Source organism: Lolium perenne, chromosome 4 (genome assembly GCF_019359855.2).
Source record: "Lolium perenne isolate Kyuss_39 chromosome 4, Kyuss_2.0, whole genome shotgun sequence".
NCBI classification, from domain to species: domain Eukaryota; kingdom Viridiplantae; phylum Streptophyta; class Magnoliopsida; order Poales; family Poaceae; genus Lolium; species Lolium perenne.
The window spans coordinates 306,097,139-306,116,132 of record NC_067247.2 but is presented as its reverse complement, the minus strand read 5'-3'; the positions used below and the strand labels follow the sequence as shown (position 1 = coordinate 306,116,132).

Genomic DNA, 18,994 nt, shown 5'->3' with positions numbered 1-18,994 from the left:
TGTGTGTCACTGTACTTCTGTACATGTATTCGCTCGTGAGCGCACTGTACTCGCTCGTGTGTGCGATTGTACTCGCTCGTGTGAGCGACTGTACTTGCTCGTGTGTGTGACTGTACTTGTACTCACTCGTGTATGCAACTGTACTCGAGTTTTCAATGATTTGTACTCGTCTTTCAGTATATTCGTAGTTTTGGGTGTACTCGTAGTTTTGATATACTTTGAAGTACTTGTACTTTAGTTCGTGCTTTTGTATATCGAAACTGTACGTACATACTCATACGTGCTAACGTGGTAGCATAGAAAAATTATCAATGTTTGCTAGTTGTACGTGCGTGCGGCTGGGCACATGTTCTGGTGGGCCAGTCCGGGAAACCATTGTCCAATTTGTAATAAACCTCAGAACCCCCCAACCCACCCCCAAAAAAAAACCTCAGAAAAGTTTCTAAAAAAAAACCTCAGAAAAAAAGTTGACACATGAAAGAAAAATCTTTACACATATTGGGCCGCTATCGGCTGCGGTTGCCTGACTTCCGAGTTCCGACTCGGCTGCCGCCTCCCACAGCCCCTCCCCACCGGCCCACCATCCCCCTCACTCCCGTTCCCCATCTCCTACGCCGCCGAGAGCGCCATCGCCACCGCCACCGCCACCACCTTCCTGGCCGCGCGCCGCTGCGAAGGTAAGCCGCAAGGCTGGCTCTTTTCTTATGCCCGCTTTGTTAGTCCTTCCTCTCTTTCTTTACATCCGCCTTTCCTGGTAGACGGAATTGACGAGGAATCGCGCGATCTTCGGTGCGCGTATGTCTAACCACTGAGAAATTAGGTTTCCCGACCTAGTGTTGTTATTGGATTGAATTTCCTTTCGGTGGTGCCGGACTGAGACTCGGATTCTTCTACGGCTCACCGGACCGTTCTCGACTGCTAGCAGCGATTTGTTCCTTTAGTGCTCGGGAGTCAGGAGTGATAGCTGGGAACAGGCGCCGAGATTTGTAGTGTAGCACCCACAAGCTTATTACATATGGAAAGCTGTGTCCTGTGTTGTCTGTACTGATGGAGTGCTTGTTCATGATGGCAATGATAATGCCCTACTGCCCTTATTGTGGTAGTATTTGCTGATTTATTTCGTGTTATATTATACTTACCTTATACAATGGTAGCTTTTGTATTTTTGAATGTTAGTTTGTTTAGCATAGTAAAACCTTGACCTGATGATGCCCTCGTTGGGCCTACATTGATTATTTAGCTGTTCAATTCTGGGAACTTGTTACTGACGCCGTTGCCTTTCTATCATGTACATTCAGGTCAGAATGAGGCGACATGGACAGGGGCAATACGGTGATGCAGACAACTATCCCATGACGTCTGCCCAGTTGCATCACTACCAGCCACAGCAAAGGGTTCAACAGCTCCCTGATACTAGTTACCCTGGAAGAGATCCTGGGCAAGCTGCTGGGGACAACCAGTATACCGCCCAGAAGCCGAGACAGAGCCAATGGGATAAAGGTGGACCGACGAATCAGATTTCACCGTATGCATATAATGAGGGTATGTAGTATGTGCTACTATTAGTTAGTTTGATGTCTATGTGTGCGTGCCCGTGTGCCGTTTTTTTTTTTTGGAATAATATGCTTTGTCTGTTGAATTTTTTGGTAAACTGGAGTAGATTTTGCATCTTTGTTACATGTAATCCTTTCTTATTAATTGTACTTCTGCATTGACTGATGCTGATGTAGGTCAAGGTGCTGAGGGTACACGATCCTTTTACGATGGACAAAAATCTGATATGAAGGTTGGTCTAGAAAAGCAACCAAGAAAGGAATTGAGGGACCAGCCTCGTACTGATAAGATTGAAGCAAGGCATCAAGATCATAATCTTCCTAGCACATTTGAAGGTCTAGAGCAGAATTTTCGTGAAGACATCGTGGTCCTATCCAAGGAACTACATGATGCAGAGGATGCTGAAAATACTAGGCACAGGGAGGTATGTTTAAAGTATTTTGCATCATTCTGCCTTGTTCTTCCTACCTGCCAAGAGTACACTAATTGGACTAGCAGGTCATTTTTTTTTCCTGAAATCAATCATCGATATGTCCTACTACTGACAGGAAGTCCTTATCCATATCATGAGAGGACTTATAGCATATGCTTTTTACTGTTTGATTTCCCCCTATTAGTCAACTGTAGCTTTTTGGGTAACAATCGCACAGGTGAATGCTGGAAACAGATAGTTCTATGTTGCTAATCAGAAACTAAAGATGTATTTTCCCTTCATAGGCTGTTCTCAGTTCTGTGCACCAACTTGTCAGTTCTATGCACATTCTCATCTACATGGCAATACCAGCACACCAATGTGTACTAGTCATCTAGCGTCTTTTTGGGTAACAATCGCACAGGTGAATGCTGGAAACAGATAGTTCTATGTTGCTAATCAGAAACTAAAGATGTATTTTCCCTTCATAGGCTGTTCTCAGTTCTGTGCACCAACTTGTCAGTTCTATGCACATTCTCATCTACATGGCAATACCAGCACACCAATGTGTACTAGTCATCTAGCGTGACAACCCATATCTTGCGATGGAACTGGAGAGAACATACAGGATCGCTGAAACAATATCCTGGAAGATGGCTGGATATTAAAACCAAGAAAGTGATAATACTTAAAACATAACCGAGCATGGCAATGGACAAATTGAATTGAGATATGCTGAGCTCAGATCTTGTTTTGTAGCATGTATGTGTTGAAAGGTTGAACTCAGACTTCGTTTGGTAGACTGTATTGAGTTAGAGATGGTCAGAATACCACCCAAATATGCAATATGACGAAAATAAATTTTGTACATAATTCTGTTACATATAAAAACATATCGGTGTTTTAAATATCCAGATAATCAATGGCAAATTACACATACATTAAGAAATGCAGATATGCATGTTTCATCTTTGCAATGAATTGTCTGACTCTGACATAATCAAACTTGATAGAAAAACAAGTGCTCCAGAACTAGGGTAAATATTGCATATATTTTAGTATCCAGAAATTGCATTTTCCAATAAAAATACAGGAAAGCTTAAATACTTAATTAGGGGTGTGCAAAAATTGTTTCACTGTTTTAGCTAGTTCATTTTTTTGAACTAGTTCGAGGGGAAGGATACAGATTCTGAAAGAAAATGAACTAGCTGAGAACTTGCTGGTTTGAATGGTTTCCACTGTTTGGTGTTTTGCGCAGCCCTATACTTAATCAAGGATGTATGCCTTCAAAACAGACTAAGCTGCCTTTTTTTTTTACCATGAAATCGTAGGGAAAAAACCCTACGGTATAGTTTCTCTATATTATATAACACACGTCAGACCCACACAGGGTGAGTTACATCATGGGGGGTAAAAGTGGAGTGAGATATACAAAAGAGTATACTTTTTAGATTGTGAAAGATAGGATCCAATCTAATAGAGGCTGAACCGAAGCCACCTTCACTCTATATTGATGTAGAGAGAAGTCACTCTTAAACCTCACTTGCCATCGTGCTAGGGAAGGGGCTTCATTTCTGAATATGAAATCATTCCTTTCCTTCCAGATATTCCAGGCAGCGCATATAGCTATCTCCATGAAGCAGGGACCCTGAAAGCTTGACGAGCAGGGTGAAACGGCTAGAGATTTCCATCGAGTTATCCCACCGAATATTGATCTCTTCTCCCAACTGGTAGCAAATGGGCACTGAAAAAACAGATGATCGTGACTTTCTTCAAAGTGGTGTGAACATACCACACAACCCCCCCCCCTCAATCTGCCAATTTTTACGTTGCATCAATTCTTTTGTGTTCCATCAAGAGAAGCCAAGCAAAGACTCTTAAGTGTAGGCAGACACTTTGATTTCCAAATCGCTCTGAGAGCTGGGTCTTCAGCTTGTATTGGTCACTGCATGTTCCACATTCACGATCAGCTGCATCACATTCAGTTCTTCAAAGGTTTGAGATGATATTGGCAAAGCAAGCACTGAAAATAAATCCTCTGTCGCTGCAATCTGAGCCACTGTCACATCTTCATTTAGGGCATAAGAGTATAGCCTCTAAAATTTATTACACATGAGTTCATCTTCCCGCCAAAAATCCTTCCAGAAGAGTACTGCCTGTCCACCGCCAAGCAGACTAAGCTGTCCTAAGATGATTCAGTACAATCTGTCAATCTGGACAATGTTGTTTTATTCCACAATATCAGAACAAAATGCAGAGCACTCTCCACCTTGCAAGTCTGCAATCTAACATGCTTGACTTCTGTGCACCGAAGCAATGCGTCAGATTCACCTCAAGAATCTGTTCTTAGTGCCACAAATTATCAATAAAAAGATGAAATTATGAAAAAAACGCATCATATCCACACCTCAACATAACACATCAGCTCCACCTCAACACACAACTTCCTGGCAAAAGGGAAGAACAGAACAATGATAGAGGGTCGAAGACTTTCGCTAGGGAGAGAACACTCGAGAGGGAGGCAGCTGCGGGGGCAAATGCTGCGCATGGAGATGGGATGATGACCCTAGCGGGCTGGGTTGCACGGGTGGGGCAGGTGCGTGCCGAAGGGAGATTCTTTCAGGATGAAGCCAACCCGGTTGAGGAGCGAAGCCCGATTTCCACTTCGCTAGTAGGTATGGCTGAGAGGTCATTTTGGTACGAGGTGTGCATGGCTACGAGGCCACATCCAAGCACGTGAAAGTAGCATCGGGAGAGAATATCTGAGCTGATGCACTCTACGAAACACACACCCTTAGTGTTCCTTTTGTTTCTATGGAACTGAGTTAATTGAAAGTTTCGTTGGATCTAAAATTCCACCCCTCTGAAGTCTCAACTTATGTTGTCTCATTTCTTATGTCTTTCCAGTGGCAACTTCTGAAGATCTAAACACTGTACTTGATGTAGTAATGTTTCCCCAGTTTTTTAATCATGCTCGTCAATGTTACCGCAATATAAGCATGTCAAAGTTTGAGTGGACGTCATGCTGTGGATGATTCAGCACTCTGTCACTGTCACTGGCCTGTAGAGTTCCTCATTTTTTCAAATTAGCAGCATACATTGTTAATATCAAAGGTAGATCTCATTACATCTTTCCCATTTCTGTATGCAGAGATTGAACGAGATAAATGTACAGTACCATGAGAAACTCTTGGCACTTCGAGCTCGTCAAACAGCCTATCGAGAAGAATTCCTGCGCAAAGAGTCTCTGGAACGCCAACAGCAATACCAAAAGGCCAGCATGAGCAACTATGCAAATAATGCTGTGCCTAGGGAACCACGTGGCTATCTTCCAACAGCTACAGCCACGCCTCCACCTTCTGCTGCTGCTCCTGCTGGAGGTGCTTATGGAGAGGCTCACCGGAGTTATGCATCTGGCCGGTACGAATCCTTCGGGGAGCGGGCAGATTACCCTGAGTTCCATGCCGGGAGCCAAGGTCGAGGTCATGGCTTTGAGCAGCGTGGTGAATATCCTGGCGGTCGTGCTTATAATTCTGGTGGCCGCAGATTCTAGAGATGGCTTGGTCAAACTGCCCTCATCTCACCTGGTCCCAGCTTGTTGTGGGAATCTTAAATCATATTGTTAGTAGATTAGTTCCAACCTTCTAGAAACCTGAACACCTGTAAGACCTGTTTTGTAATTCAGTACCAATGTGATAACCAGGCATTGATCAAGTTCTTTCATAGATAGCCGAAGATTGTCCACTGTTGAACCGTTGCACCTGTAGCTGTTTTGCAACCTTATCAGCATCCCTTTGGATTTGTAATTTTGTCGAGGAAAAGGAATAACAATGTATCATATTGCTTATCTGCTAATCACTCGTGTCCTGCAATGGACATAATATCATTGAAGCAATGCAAAAAACATTTCTGGTTCTGTTGTTTTTTATGGTTTTAGTGACAAAATTTGGAGCTGCGTCTGGCAGGAAGGTGTCAACTAACAGCTTCATTGTTTTGCTTCTCCTGCAGAGTCAGTGCTGCTTTGACATGGTTCTAAATGTTAACACGCACTACCAGAGAATGCCTCAAGAGAAGCTGTGCAAAATCTTGGGGAAATACTAAGTGAAGTATCGGAGACACAAAACTGTTTCTCAACGTGTTATAAAAGGTGGATGTACTGCAGGTACATAAAACAAGTGGCAGGCTGACAGCAAAGTAACAGGCTAACAGCTAGCTGTACATGAGACAATATATATTTTTACATTCTCTGCTTGGCAGATTCGAAAGCTAGTCTTCCCCTCAAGTCCGGCATCTGTTCACTGTTTCTACAATCCGAGGTGTTCTTACACGGAGCGAGTGATGCTCCAGAGAGGTAAATGACCAATTGTAACAACAATCCTCCTTACTTGCGTGTTCTCTTCACCTCCTGGAGCTTTCCCAGCACGGTCACGACCTGGTCCATGTCCGGCCTGCACCGCGCGTCCATCGACAAGCATTGCATCGCAAGCGCCGCGGCCTTCTGTGCTGCGGGAAGCGAGTATTGTGATCCCAGACGCTGGTCCAGGACATGGATGACCCTCCTCTTGCTGTTGATGTAAGGTCTTGCCCACTCCACCAGATTGTGCTGTCCAGGCGGGCGGTTCTTATCCAGTGCACGCTGACCGGTCAGCAACTCCAGAAGAACAACACCATAGGTGTATACGTCGCTCTTCGCGGTCAAATGGCCTGCATATAATGTGGAGGAAAATCATGTAAGTTCCCATCAATCATATGTATACAGCTCATCGCTGACTCTTACCTTTGCAACATGTGCACAATTTAGACTAAGAAACAAGTGAGGCAATTTAATTATGGTGATCAGAAGAGTTTGAATGTTCACTTGACTGCATCAAAGATGTTATTAACTAGCCACAATCAGTCATACACATGTAAATCATCCTTGACTTTTGATCATAACAACATGTGCATAATTTTAAATTAACAAACTTGATGGGACAGGTTATAATGATCAGAAGAATTTGTGTGCTAGCTTGAGGAGGAACAAAGATGTAATTACCAATGAACCACAGTAACCTGATTTTAAGACAGTTAGTGCATGAGAGCAGCTGAGTATCTAGTCATCCTTTTGTGCACTAACCAAAGGTGTGGAAAGCATAAAGTACTGTCTCAAATGTTCAACTAGCATGATGGTTTGCCTCGACGTTTGCCCTTTTACAGGGTGTCCTACATCATCCACCACAATCATTTTAAGACTTTTTAGGTATTTTAATCATAAGCATCACATGAATGGAACAACAATCGTCAATCTTAAATGGATTGTTCAGACATGCTTTGCTTCTTGGCTCTTGCCTGGTGGGACACTTCGCTGCTAAATGATTCTTTTATACCCCCTCACTGCTATAGAGAATCTCATTCCTTATAAACAAAGGGCACATCTAAGCACAACAAAGGACAGTGTCATACAAAACTAAGTGAATCCACCAGATACGCCATGTACTAGCGTTAGCTGCTTATCTGTGTCTTAAAAGAAGGAATGGCATGGACGCCATGAAGTATCAATGTCTTGCTACGAAGTTTTTTTTCCTTCGATCCTGTTATCAGTGCACGAAACTACGAAAACTGTGACTTGCCAGCAATGTTATCTTGAATATATCAAGCGCAGTCAATGAATGCCCCCTTTCATCCATGTCACTAAGATGCATGAACATATAGTAGGAAACATCATGCTTGTAACTGATGGCTGGTAAGGCATGTTAGAAAGATTACCTGTCGCGAGATATTCTGGGGCAGCATATCCTTGAGTGCCCATGACCCTAGTAGAAACATGACTTTTGTCACCACTCGGGCCATCTTTCGCCAAGCCAAAATCTGAGAGTTTTGCATTATATTCCTGTATGCAGTAACAAAAGAAAATCTTTAGACCAAAGCTCATTGTACTTCCACTTAGCGTATACACATAAGAGACTGAATTTGCATGCCCACCGAGTCAAGAAGGACATTGGAGGTCTTGAAATCACGGTATATAACTTTAGCTTCATCGCTGTGCAGGAAAGCAAGTCCCCTGGCGGCCTCAAGAGCAACCTTCATCCGTAAATTCCATGAGAGGGGCTGGAAATGTTGAGACCCTGCAGCACCATTGCATTGTCAGTTTGTCACTCACCCATTTCCAGCAGCAGGGATGAGAACATCACACAAGATAATTAATTTGAGAGGAACTCACTCCTGAAAAGGTGGTGCTCCAAGCTGCCCCTGGGCATGAACTCGTAGACTAGAAGCCGCTGTTCGTCCTCCAAGCAGTACCCGATGAGCTTCACGAGGTTGGGGTGTGATAGCTGCCCCAGGTAATTGACCTCAGCCTACAAGGTTGTTTTTGCAGAAACAAGTTAAAACCACCTGTGTGACTCACAAAACCTTCAGCCCAGAGACGCACAACAGCAACAGCAACAAGGTGATTAGTCACAAACCAGCCATTCCTTGTGCCCCTGGAAGCTGTCCAGCTTGAGCTTCTTGACGGCGACGATCATCCCGGTGCCGGGCTTGACGGGTGTGAAGGTTCGCTCGTCCATCCACCCCTTGAACACGGAGCCGAATCCCCCCTCCCCCAGCAGGCTGTCCAGCCGGAAGTTCCTGGTGGAACCTTTGAGCTCGCTGTAGGTGAACTTGCGGAGATTGGTCGACTGCAAGATCTCCTTCTCGGTGCGAGGAGTCGGCGGCACCGAGAAGGAACCCTTGGAACCGAAGGTGCTGCTGCTGGAATCGGTCGCATTGCTGCTGCTGCTCTTGGAGTTGTTACCTGGATGGCAAAGCAAGCGCTCAGGTTACTTGCCTAACAAAACTCACATTATCTCCAGCTATCGTACCAATCTGGGGGCAAACTAATCCTAGTACTTAGTTTGTTTGGACAAGCCATATGCGCCTTCAATTTTGCTCTCTATTTGCCATCCACTAAATCCCTAAACTCTTCTCCTTGTATAGATGCAAAACCAAGCAACCCAAGTTGGGTTCTTCATCCCAACAGTGAAAAGGAGAAAATTGAGAAACGCTCGTTCCTTCCTCTGAAGAATTAACAGGGGCAAAACACAACCAAGAAGCAGAGCACACAAGCTATCTTAGAGTTAGACACTTGATGCAACCAAGAACCATAGCATAGCATAGCAAAGCGGAGCTGAGTGGTACCTGTGGAGTTGGGGGCACTGAAGGAGGGGTTGATCTCGGCGTTCCCCTGCACGCCGGCGCAGTTCCCCATCAGGAAGGAGCAACAACAATACCGGCCAGTCCAACCCCGAGGCACAAGATTTGGTCTTCGATAGTTTTTAGCTAGAACTGGTTGCTTCATGTGGCCGTGTCATTCCTTCCCTGCTCTGCCTGCCTGCTAGCTATCATTGCTGCCTGCGAGCGAGGGTGGTACTGGTATGGTGGGAGAGGGGCAGCCGTGGCGTGGGGTCACTCGCCTCCCTCATTAATGAAGAGAAAGCCTTTTCTTCTCCTCTCTGCGTCCATGTGATTCAGCTGTTTGGCTTTTTGGCTGTTTTCTTTGGTTTTTCATGCATGCCCACCGTTGTTTGCGGCGAAACCAGACCGGGGTGGACTGAACTTCCATGCCACAAAGGGGGAATGTCTTCTAGGCCATCTCTAGAGCGGTTCGATCTATTTCGAGCTTCAAGATATGTTTGTTTTGGTTTGTTTGGAGCAGTGAACATAAATTTAATTTTATTCTCCCTCTTATTTGTTTGGGTCGGGGGCAGACCGAGCGGCGAGATCCATTTTTAAAATATACTTTTGTATATATTGATAACTGAATTTGTATGGAAGAAATTGAAATAAAATGATATTAAAAGTAGATAGATAAAAATCTAGGGTTTGTGGTTGCCGCCGCCTACTCCTCCTCTTCGCTGGTGAGGTTGACGTACTCCAACACGGACCACGGTACCATCGACGATGATGGAGCTAGGATCGTAGCCGTTGGAGTGGCCGGTGCAGGAGCTGGCCACTGCATCTATGGCTCTATGGCGCTGGCCACTGGTCCCATGATGACGATGGAGGGTCATGTGTAGGTTCTGGAGGGGTTGGTGCAAGCGTTCTTTGTGTAGTCCTCGCCAGCGTTGCAGGGTAGGCACCGACATTGATGGCGACGCAAAAGGCCAGCGCCGCCCGTTAGTATTGGCACGCATACTGAAGGTGAAGCGGGCCATTGATAATAGCCGAGAAGACTAGCGGTAGCAAAAGACGGATCGGGCGGGCAGACGCAACTAGGCGGGCTAGGGGCGGAAGTGGGAGGATACACGACCACAACGCGCGATATATTTGTGTTTGGCCGCTGAAGATGCCATTAGTTTGTTCAATTTTGTAGTCCACGCATAGTTTCCACCACAGATGCTTGGTCTATTTAGCACCTGCATTTTTGAATTAGCACGTGTACATCACACCTGATAAACCATATCACTGTCAATTTATCACAGGATTCCTATTGGACGTTTTGATGGCAGTCATTGTTCCCCGTTCAACATTTCAACGGGATGTGATCATCCATCCTAACGTTTCTGTCTCTTATTAGTAAGTAAAAGCACGCGATAGAGATCGCAGGGCCGACCTGCCGTACGCCGGGCAACAACATGCCAAGGTGCGTACGTATCACATCAACGGAAAACGGGGGTTGATCCCCACCCATAAATTTGCAGCGACTTTGAGTTTACCCATGGAAGGTTCTACGAATGTTCATTTATCCCTACATGCATGCTTTGGTGAAAGTCATCATAATCTGGAAACACTGAAGCACATGCACGGAGGTACACTGAAGCGCACGCAAGCTGCACACCCCTGCATTGTTTAGCATTAGCAAATCTGGAAACGGCGATTTACACAAAAATAACCCTTTGTTGAAAAAAACGCACAAAATAACCTTTCGGGCAAACTATTTCACGCATCTAACCCTTTTGTGTGGCGCCTTTGCGAAGGGCGCCACACCTGTCAATGTGGCGCCCATGGGAGCGGTGCCACACATTGTCGGCAGACAAGCTCGAGCCACCACGTATGACAGAATGTGTGGCGCCCTTGCGAAGGGAGCCACACAGAAGGGTGTGGCGCCCTTGCGAAAGGCGCCACATAGAAGGGTGTGGCGCCCTTGTGAAGGGAGCCACACAAAAGGGTTAAAAACGTGAAATAGTTTGGCTGGAGGGTCATTTTGTGCTATTGTTACGCAAAAGGGTTATTTCTGTGTAAAGACACTCTGGAAACAGAAGAATCGGTTGGGAATTTGGCGCGTCCCTTTCAGCGGCGCGCTGGAGGAAGTCCATTTGTTGGTCCAGCAGCTAGCGTAGCTCGCACAGTCGCACTGCTACAGGATTGACCCCGGCGCTTTGCTGGCTATTTTGATGGCGAAAGAAACGTGCCTGTTTTTGTAGTCCGTACTCGTACGTTGTGTATGTGTCGTCTCCTAGCTCGAGCTACGCTTTCCGGTTTGTTACCACAGGCTTTTTATAGCCTCTCACGAAGTCACGATTGATCCCAGCTCGGAAAGGCAAGCTAGGTGTACGTCTCTTTATTTGGTACGAAACTATAATATCGTCATGTACTCGTGTGAAAGCTTTTAAAAACACATGCATGCTTAAGTATTATATACGTCTCTTCGGTGTGTAAGTATTAGTATCGATTATATGAGGAGCTGAATGTTTAAGTATTTTATTCTCTCAAATTAGATGTCACTATTTTAATTATCTATGCACTAAATAAACTAAATAAACAAGGATGATTGTTTTGGAGAGATTTAAAGCTAAAAGTAAAAAAAGTGCAAGAAAGTAAATATGCAAGAAACTAAATGTGCAAGAAAGTAAAAAAATTAAAGAGAAAGGTTAATCCTCTATGCAGCAAGGACGGAATTACATGTACTTATGTGAGACAAATATTTCCAAGGCAGGCATAGACTTCATGGCATAGAGATTTCTACAATATTATGGTAAACATCTTGTCAAATTTTATTCTTTTTGGTCGGATCCTAAAATAGGTGCAACCATAAACATGTGCAAACACACCCCTAATGATTGGTTCCTAAACCATTTACACGAACCAGCTAGGGAATCATTAAGACATAAATGCTCAACCATTTCTTTAAGTTCTAAGCTCTCCAATAATATAAACCCCCTTAATGCAACTCTAAAGATCTGGATAAGGTTTCTACCATCTCTTGCTATCCATACCCACTTTCATTACATTAATGTGCATCCCTATGAGTTCATAGAGGTGAAGTAACGTAGAGTCTATGTTCACATATTACCGTCATAGAACCACATCAAAGCATAAAACTTAACTAAATAGTCATAGATACTACATAGAAATTATAACCAATTCATCATATGCCCTTAGGAACATGGGGAACTACTCATAATGGGGAGACATGACAAATATCAGAGGCATGAAGGAGTTGTTGATGAAAAGGTGCAACCCAAGGTGGAGATGGTGATGGTGATAGAGATGGAGGGTAGAAGCCCAGCGCCGACTATGGGAGGTGGCTACCAAGAGGAGGAATTTTCGTCACTTTGGCTTGGTGGCTCAGAAAGTAGGGTTTCCCCATCTAGGCCATGTGATTCATGCCCTTTTATTTAAGGGCTCATGGAAACCTCTAGAACCTTCTTGTTGACTCCTCTTTGTCACCACAAGTCCATAAAACTGTGGCTTAGCCAAATAGATCATATATGGCAAGAGGGTGTCAAACACGTCACCAACATATAGAATCCCGAAACTGCTTATGGAATCTTCAGTAAAAACTCTCCCTAGGGTGCATGCGAACTCCGTTTCAAACATAACTTATATAAAAATTATCGCTAGGAAATTTACCACAAGTTTTTAAATTTTGTTATTTTAAGTTAACTTCATCTTCAAGGGTCCATGGGAATATCTTTAAAGTCTGTTCCACTAAGACAGATTCAAACTCCAAATTTGACTTCAATAATGACTCATTCCTATATTTCTGTAATTTTCTACAAAACCAAGCGTAAAATAAGAAATCGTGCGCTTTTGAAAATATTAGTAGGGTTTCCCAATAAATATAACAAAGTCGCTAAATATTAAGGATTTTAACAAAATGAACTATAAAGAACATGTATGCATTTTACATGTATCAGAGACGCACCAAATCAGGGCTGGAGCTGAGGTATGGTAGATGGCGCGGGTAGAGAGGTTGGAGGTTTCATCCTTTTTGGAGCCTGTAAATACCCCCCCCCCCCCCCCCCCCCTCCACCCGTCCCGCCCGCACAAATGCAAGATATACTACCGCGGGATGGCTGATAAGGTGGTCTGTATTTCGTTTTAACTAGAAAAATAATGCAAATAAGTTATAAGGAGTGTGTTAGAGTTTCTATTTGCAAATCTAGGAGACCCCTTATAACCGGTCAAACCCTTAAAATAACCGACTTGTAAGGTTTTGGTAAAAAAAGAAAAGGCCAACCATCTGTATAACTCGATAGGGCACCATCAGTTTGCATCTCGGATCTTTATATTCGCAGTCTTGTAGGCCATTTCGATAGGGTCCTATAAACTGGTCAACGGTCGGTGGAAGAGAAGTTTCAACCCAACTTTCACCGTACCGGCGCCGGGTCCCCAGAATCCAGCCAAATTCCGCAAGAGTTGGTGGAATAGGAGCACACAAGCGGTCTCGATTAGTCCTCCTCTTGAACCTGGCAGTTGAATTGACCCAAAACAACCAAAATTATGCTCGTCGGGAGCAAATAGGGGCCGGCATGAAGGTGGCATGGGGCAGTGATGGCTCCCAAGAGCAGGAGATTGATACATTGCAAATGTATCTATAGTTTTTGATGCCCCAGGCTTGTTTTACACCAATTTCTATATATTTTGTTTACACTTTGTGGTACTTTTATGCATTTTCCGATAAGATGCCACAATATCAGTTCTTGTTTTCTGCTATTTTGTATTTCAGAAAAGTTGTACAGGAAATATTCTCGGAATTGGACGAAACAAAAGCCGAAGTTCCTATTTTACTGTAACGAAGACGAAGTCCAGAGGAGAGACGGAGCCGAGCTAGGAGGTGGCCACACCGACCTCGCCCTTCCGCCTATAAGTTGCCTCCTGACGTGAAAGCCCTAAATAATCCAGTCTCCGTCCATGAAAAGTTTTGTAGCTCCGCCGCCATCGAAGACAAGTTTCGGGGGACAGAAGTCTTTGTTCCGGTACCCTGCCGAGACAGGGAATTGCCCCCGGAGCCATCTCCATCGACTCCACCGCCATCTTCATCGCCATTGTTGACTCCCATGATGAGGAGGGAGTAGTTCTCCCCCGAGGCTGAGGCTTTACCGGTATCTATGTGGTCTCTCTCTCTCTCTCCCATTTTATGATCTTTATGTGATCATGAGCTTTGTAACCTAGTTGAATAAGTAGATGTTATTCTTAAACTATTATGCTACTCAAGTGGTTTTATTATGTGATCTCCGGAGACACCTTGTCCCACGGTGTGAAGGTGACAATGTGCATACCGTGTGTGTCTCTTAAGCTTAATTTACATAAATACTTATGAATTGTGGCGTCTTGTTAGTACTATCTTTGTATGCTCAAAGTGATAGCGTGGGGCGCCCTTAGATTTGGAACGTGAACTTTAAGGAGTGCTTATGCATCCCTATGCGGTGAATTTGTGTTCGTTATCCAACCGGAGAGTGGTCCAGAGTAGCATAGTGAAGACATGATATTTATGTATTCAATTATGATATCATTGTCGAGAGTGTCCACTAGTGAAAGTATGATCCCTAGGCCTTGTTTCCAAGCATTGAAACACCGTTTACAACCAAATCTGCTACATATTTGCTTGCAACCACTTTTATTTCAGATTGCAATTACCACTCATAATCATTCATATTACTTGTATTTCACTATCTCTTCGTCGAACTAGTGCAGCTATACACCTGAAAAGTGTATTGGGTGTGCTGGGGACAAAAGAGATTTTTTGTATCGTAATTGCAGGGTTTCTTGAGAGGGACTGCACTTGGAGGCCTGATACGTCTCCAACGTATCTATAATTTCTGATGTTCCATGCTTGTTTTATGACAATACCGACATGTTTTGTTCACACTTTATGTCATTATTATGCTTTTTCCGGAACTAACCTATTGACGAGATGCCGAAAGGCCGATTCTTTGTTTCTGCTTGTTTTTGGTTCCGTAAAGGCTGTTCGGGCAATATTCTCGGAATTGGACGAAATCAACGCCAAACCTCCTATTTTTCCCGGAAGGCTCCAGAACACCGAAGGAGAGTCGCAGGAGAGCCAGGGGGGCCCCACAACAAATGGCCGCGCGGGCCAGTGCAGCCGCGCCGGCCTAGGGTGAGGCCACCTGTCAGCCCTCCCGCGCCGCCTCTTCGCCTATATAATCCCTTTCGACCTAAAAACGCAGTACCAATTGACGAAACTCCGTAAAGACTCCAGGGCGCCGCCGCCCCCGCGAAACTCCCCCACGGGGGACAGAACTCTCTGTTCCGGCACCCTGCCGGACGGGGAATTGCCCCCGGAGCCATCTCCACCGCCGTCTTCACCGCCATCTTCACCGCCATCGCTGCCTCCATGATGAGGAGGGAGTAATCCACCCCTGAGGCTGAGGGCTCCGCTGTAGCTATGTGGTTCATCTCTCTCCCATGTACCTCAATACAATAATCTCATGAGCTGCTTTACATGATTGAGATTCATATGAGTTTGTATCACTATTTATCTATGTGCTACTCTAGCAAAGTTATTAAAGTAGTTCTATTCCTCCTGCACGTGTGTAAAGGTGACAGTGTGTGCACCGTGTTAGTACTTGGTTTATGCTATGATCATGATCTCTTGTAGATTGCGAAGTTAACTATTGCTATGATAATATTGATGTGATCTATTCCTCCTACATATGCATGAAGGTGACAGTGTGCATGCTATGTTAGTACTTGGTTTAGTCTATTGATCTATCTTACACTATAAGGTTACCTAAACATGAGCATTATTGTGGAGCTTGTTAACTCCGGCATTGAGGGTTCGTGTAATCCTACGCAATGTGTTCATCATCCAACAAAAGTGTAGAGTATGCATTTATCTATTCTGTTATGTGATCAATGTTGAGAGTGTCCACTAGTGAAAGTGTAATCCCTAGGCCTTGTTCCTAAATACTGCTGAGTTACTACTGCTTGTTTACTGTTTTACTGCGTTACTACTGCTGCAATACTACCACCATCAACTACACGCCCGAAAGCTATTTTCTGGCACCGTTGCTACTGCTCATACTTATTCATACCACCTGTATTTCACTATCTCTTCGCCGAACTAGTGCACCTATTAGGTGTGTTGGGGACACAAGAGACTTCTTGCTTTGTGGTTGCAGGGTTGCATGAGAGGGATATCTTTGACCTCTTCCTCCCTGAGTTCGATAAACCTTGGGTGATCCACTTAAGGGAAAACTTGCTGCTGTTCTACAAACCTCTGCTCTTGGAGGCCCAACACTGTCTACAGGAAAAGGAGGGGGAAGTAGACATCAAGCACTTTTCTGGCGCCGTTGCCGGGGAGGAAAGGTAAAAGGTACTCACACTCCGGACCTCGGCTACCAAGCTATTTTCCGCCATTGTAAGTACTCGAAGCTATTTCCTTTAGATCCTGCAATTGCAACTTTTTGTTTCTTGTTTACACTAGTTAGGCATAATGGAAAACAACAAAAAAATTGGTGAGCTTTTTAGTCTTTTTCCTGATTTAGAATTGTTTGATGCGAAAATTAAAAAACCTATGGAACCTTATTTGCATGATAGTAGTGATGTTATTAGCATGAATGCAATTACTGCTAATACTATGGAAAAGTCTAAGCTTGGGGAAGCTAGTTTATATAAAGATAATCTTTTTTGCTCCTCAGCTTTGGAAGAAATATTTTGCTCTGATAATGCTTTATCTCCCATATGCGATGATTCTAATGATGCTTCTGATATTTTAATTCCACCTGCTGAAAGTATTCCGTATAAAATACCTATGAAAATTATTGAACGTGTTATGGACAACCACTATAAAGGGGATGGAACTGTCCATCCTAGAGATCATTTACTGTTTTTGCACGAATTATGCGGGTTATTCAAGTGTGCAGGTATCTCTATGGATGAAGTGAGGAAGAAGCTATTCTCTGTTTCGCTGTCTGGTAAAGCGGCGCATTGGTATAAATTGTTGGAGAATAGACATTCTCTTGGTTGGGAGGAAATTGCATCTCTCTTTTATTCTAAATTTTATCCTCCTCATGAAGTGCATATTGATAGGAATTATATTTATAACTTTTATCCTCGTGATGGAGAGAGTATTTCTCAAGCGTGGGGGAGACTAAAGTCACTAATGCTCAAATGTCCCATTCATGAGCTCCCCCGTAATGTTATTGTTAACAATTTTTATGCGAGGCTTTCAGGACAACACAAGGACTATCTGGACGCGTGTTCGGAGGGATCTTTCACAAGCAAGGAGGTTGAAGCTAGGTGGGATCTTCTTGATCGGATTGAGGACAACACTGAAGGATGGGAGAACGACAAAGGTAAAGAGTCAGGTATAAATTATGATTATGAATGCATTGAAGCTTTTATGGATACCGATAAATTTCGAAATATGAGTGCTACTTATGGTCTTGACTCTCAAGTTGCTGCAAATCTTTATAAATCCTTTGCTTCTCATTTTGAATTGCCTAAGAAGAATTTTGATAAGTATCATGAACCTTTTAAAGAGGCTTGCATGAAGAATGAAATTGTTGTTAATTATTGCAATAAGCATGCTCAAACTCCTAAGAATTCTATTTCTTATAAGCATGTTAATTTTTGTGGAATGCATAGACCTTGTGAAATTAATCAAGTCAAAGATGAATATTGCATCCATCATATTAATGAAAAAACTAGGAAGTGGTTTAGGGCTCTAGATAATCTTGGTAAAAAAGTTTGCGCCCTCTATCCTTTTATTTGTGAAGTTTGCCATGAAGTGGGTCATTTTAATTTTCAATGCTCCTCCAATGATAATTTGAACCCAATGAGTGCTGCAAACTTGTATTGTGATGATGAAATTACTCCTAATCAGCATGATGAACTTACTTTATTTTTGGGGTGTGAAGAACTGTCGAGAAAAATCTCTTTGTTACATATGAGTGATCTTGATATTGATGATGTCCTGCATGGGTGTTTTTCTTATTGCATTGATAATAGCCATACAAATACTTACATACAAAATATTTTAGAAGATGACACCTTGCCAAAATATGATAGGACCGCTGTGTGTTTTCAACTAATTAATGAAAAGGAGGGATCCTCCCAAGTTTCTTCTATTGTTTCTGAAAGTAAATCAGGTTATGCGGACAAGCCACCCTTCAAGCCTTTTCCTCCTGAAGAAGGGAACGAGGAGAAGGAAGAGAAGAAGAAGAAGAAGGGAAAGAAGAAGAAGAAGAAGAAGAAGGAGAATAAAAAGAAAGAGGTAACGGCGTATCCCCGCGTGAATGAGATAACGCTAGGTAACCGTAAGTATGTTGCTCCTAATGATTATTGTGATAATGAATCTGAATACGATGATCTTCCTATGCCCTTTACATACATTAGCAATCATGATTTGAATAAGCACACTACTTTTGATATTGCAAATCTCTGGGAAATTAATTCTGAAAATGATGATGATAATAATTGCCATAGTGTCAGTGCTATCCATGCTTCCTCCCATAATGATATAGAAAGCTCTAAGCTTGGGGAAGAGGTGTTTGAAAATCCTTTAGCTACTGGTCATTATGTTCTTGATACATCTCCTTCTAATAACAATGATGGTGTGGACACAGATAAACCGACTGTGAAAGATAACTATTCTATTTCCTATGATGACACTGTGCCTCCGATCTCTGATGATTATTACAAAGAATGCTATGATATAGGTTCTAACTATCCTTATGAAACTTGTCATAGTCATGATTGGGTTACCAAAAACAATTCCCTTAATATGCAACTTGTTTACCATGTTCAAATTCTTGATAATAATCCTGCTCCAGTCACTATTAATGAAAAGAACTCTCCTTATGCCAAAATTAATGATACTTC

At 43.4% G+C, this 18,994-nt stretch overlaps 2 protein-coding genes and 1 long non-coding RNA gene across 3 annotated transcripts; 2 read left to right on the top strand and 1 right to left on the bottom strand.

Annotated features, from left to right (window-relative positions):
• The first annotated feature begins 533 nt into the window (after positions 1 to 533).
• LOC127347782 (uncharacterized) lies at positions 534 to 5,821 on the top strand. Its single transcript, XM_051373937.2, has 4 exons — positions 534 to 677; positions 1,299 to 1,542; positions 1,731 to 1,978; positions 5,118 to 5,821. Exons 2-4 carry the CDS (start codon positions 1,305 to 1,307, stop codon positions 5,517 to 5,519), a joined length of 888 nt encoding a protein of 295 aa, XP_051229897.2. The 5' UTR covers positions 534 to 677; positions 1,299 to 1,304; the 3' UTR covers positions 5,520 to 5,821.
• A 252-nt stretch (positions 5,822 to 6,073) lies between these two features.
• LOC127296013 (receptor-like cytoplasmic kinase 176) lies at positions 6,074 to 9,407 on the bottom strand. Its single transcript, XM_051326033.2, has 6 exons — positions 9,122 to 9,407; positions 8,410 to 8,738; positions 8,166 to 8,301; positions 7,928 to 8,070; positions 7,712 to 7,835; positions 6,074 to 6,670 (listed from the first exon to the last, which is right to left on the bottom strand). The coding sequence occupies exons 1-6, from the start codon at positions 9,279 to 9,281 to the stop codon at positions 6,348 to 6,350; spliced, it is 1,215 nt and encodes a 404-aa protein (XP_051181993.1). The 5' UTR covers positions 9,282 to 9,407; the 3' UTR covers positions 6,074 to 6,347.
• LOC127296014 (uncharacterized) lies at positions 8,651 to 9,676 on the top strand. The gene is made up of 2 exons (XR_007848219.1): positions 8,651 to 8,762; positions 8,921 to 9,676. It is a non-coding gene; the product is annotated as an uncharacterized lncRNA (long non-coding RNA).
• Positions 9,677 to 18,994: the final 9,318 nt, after the last annotated feature.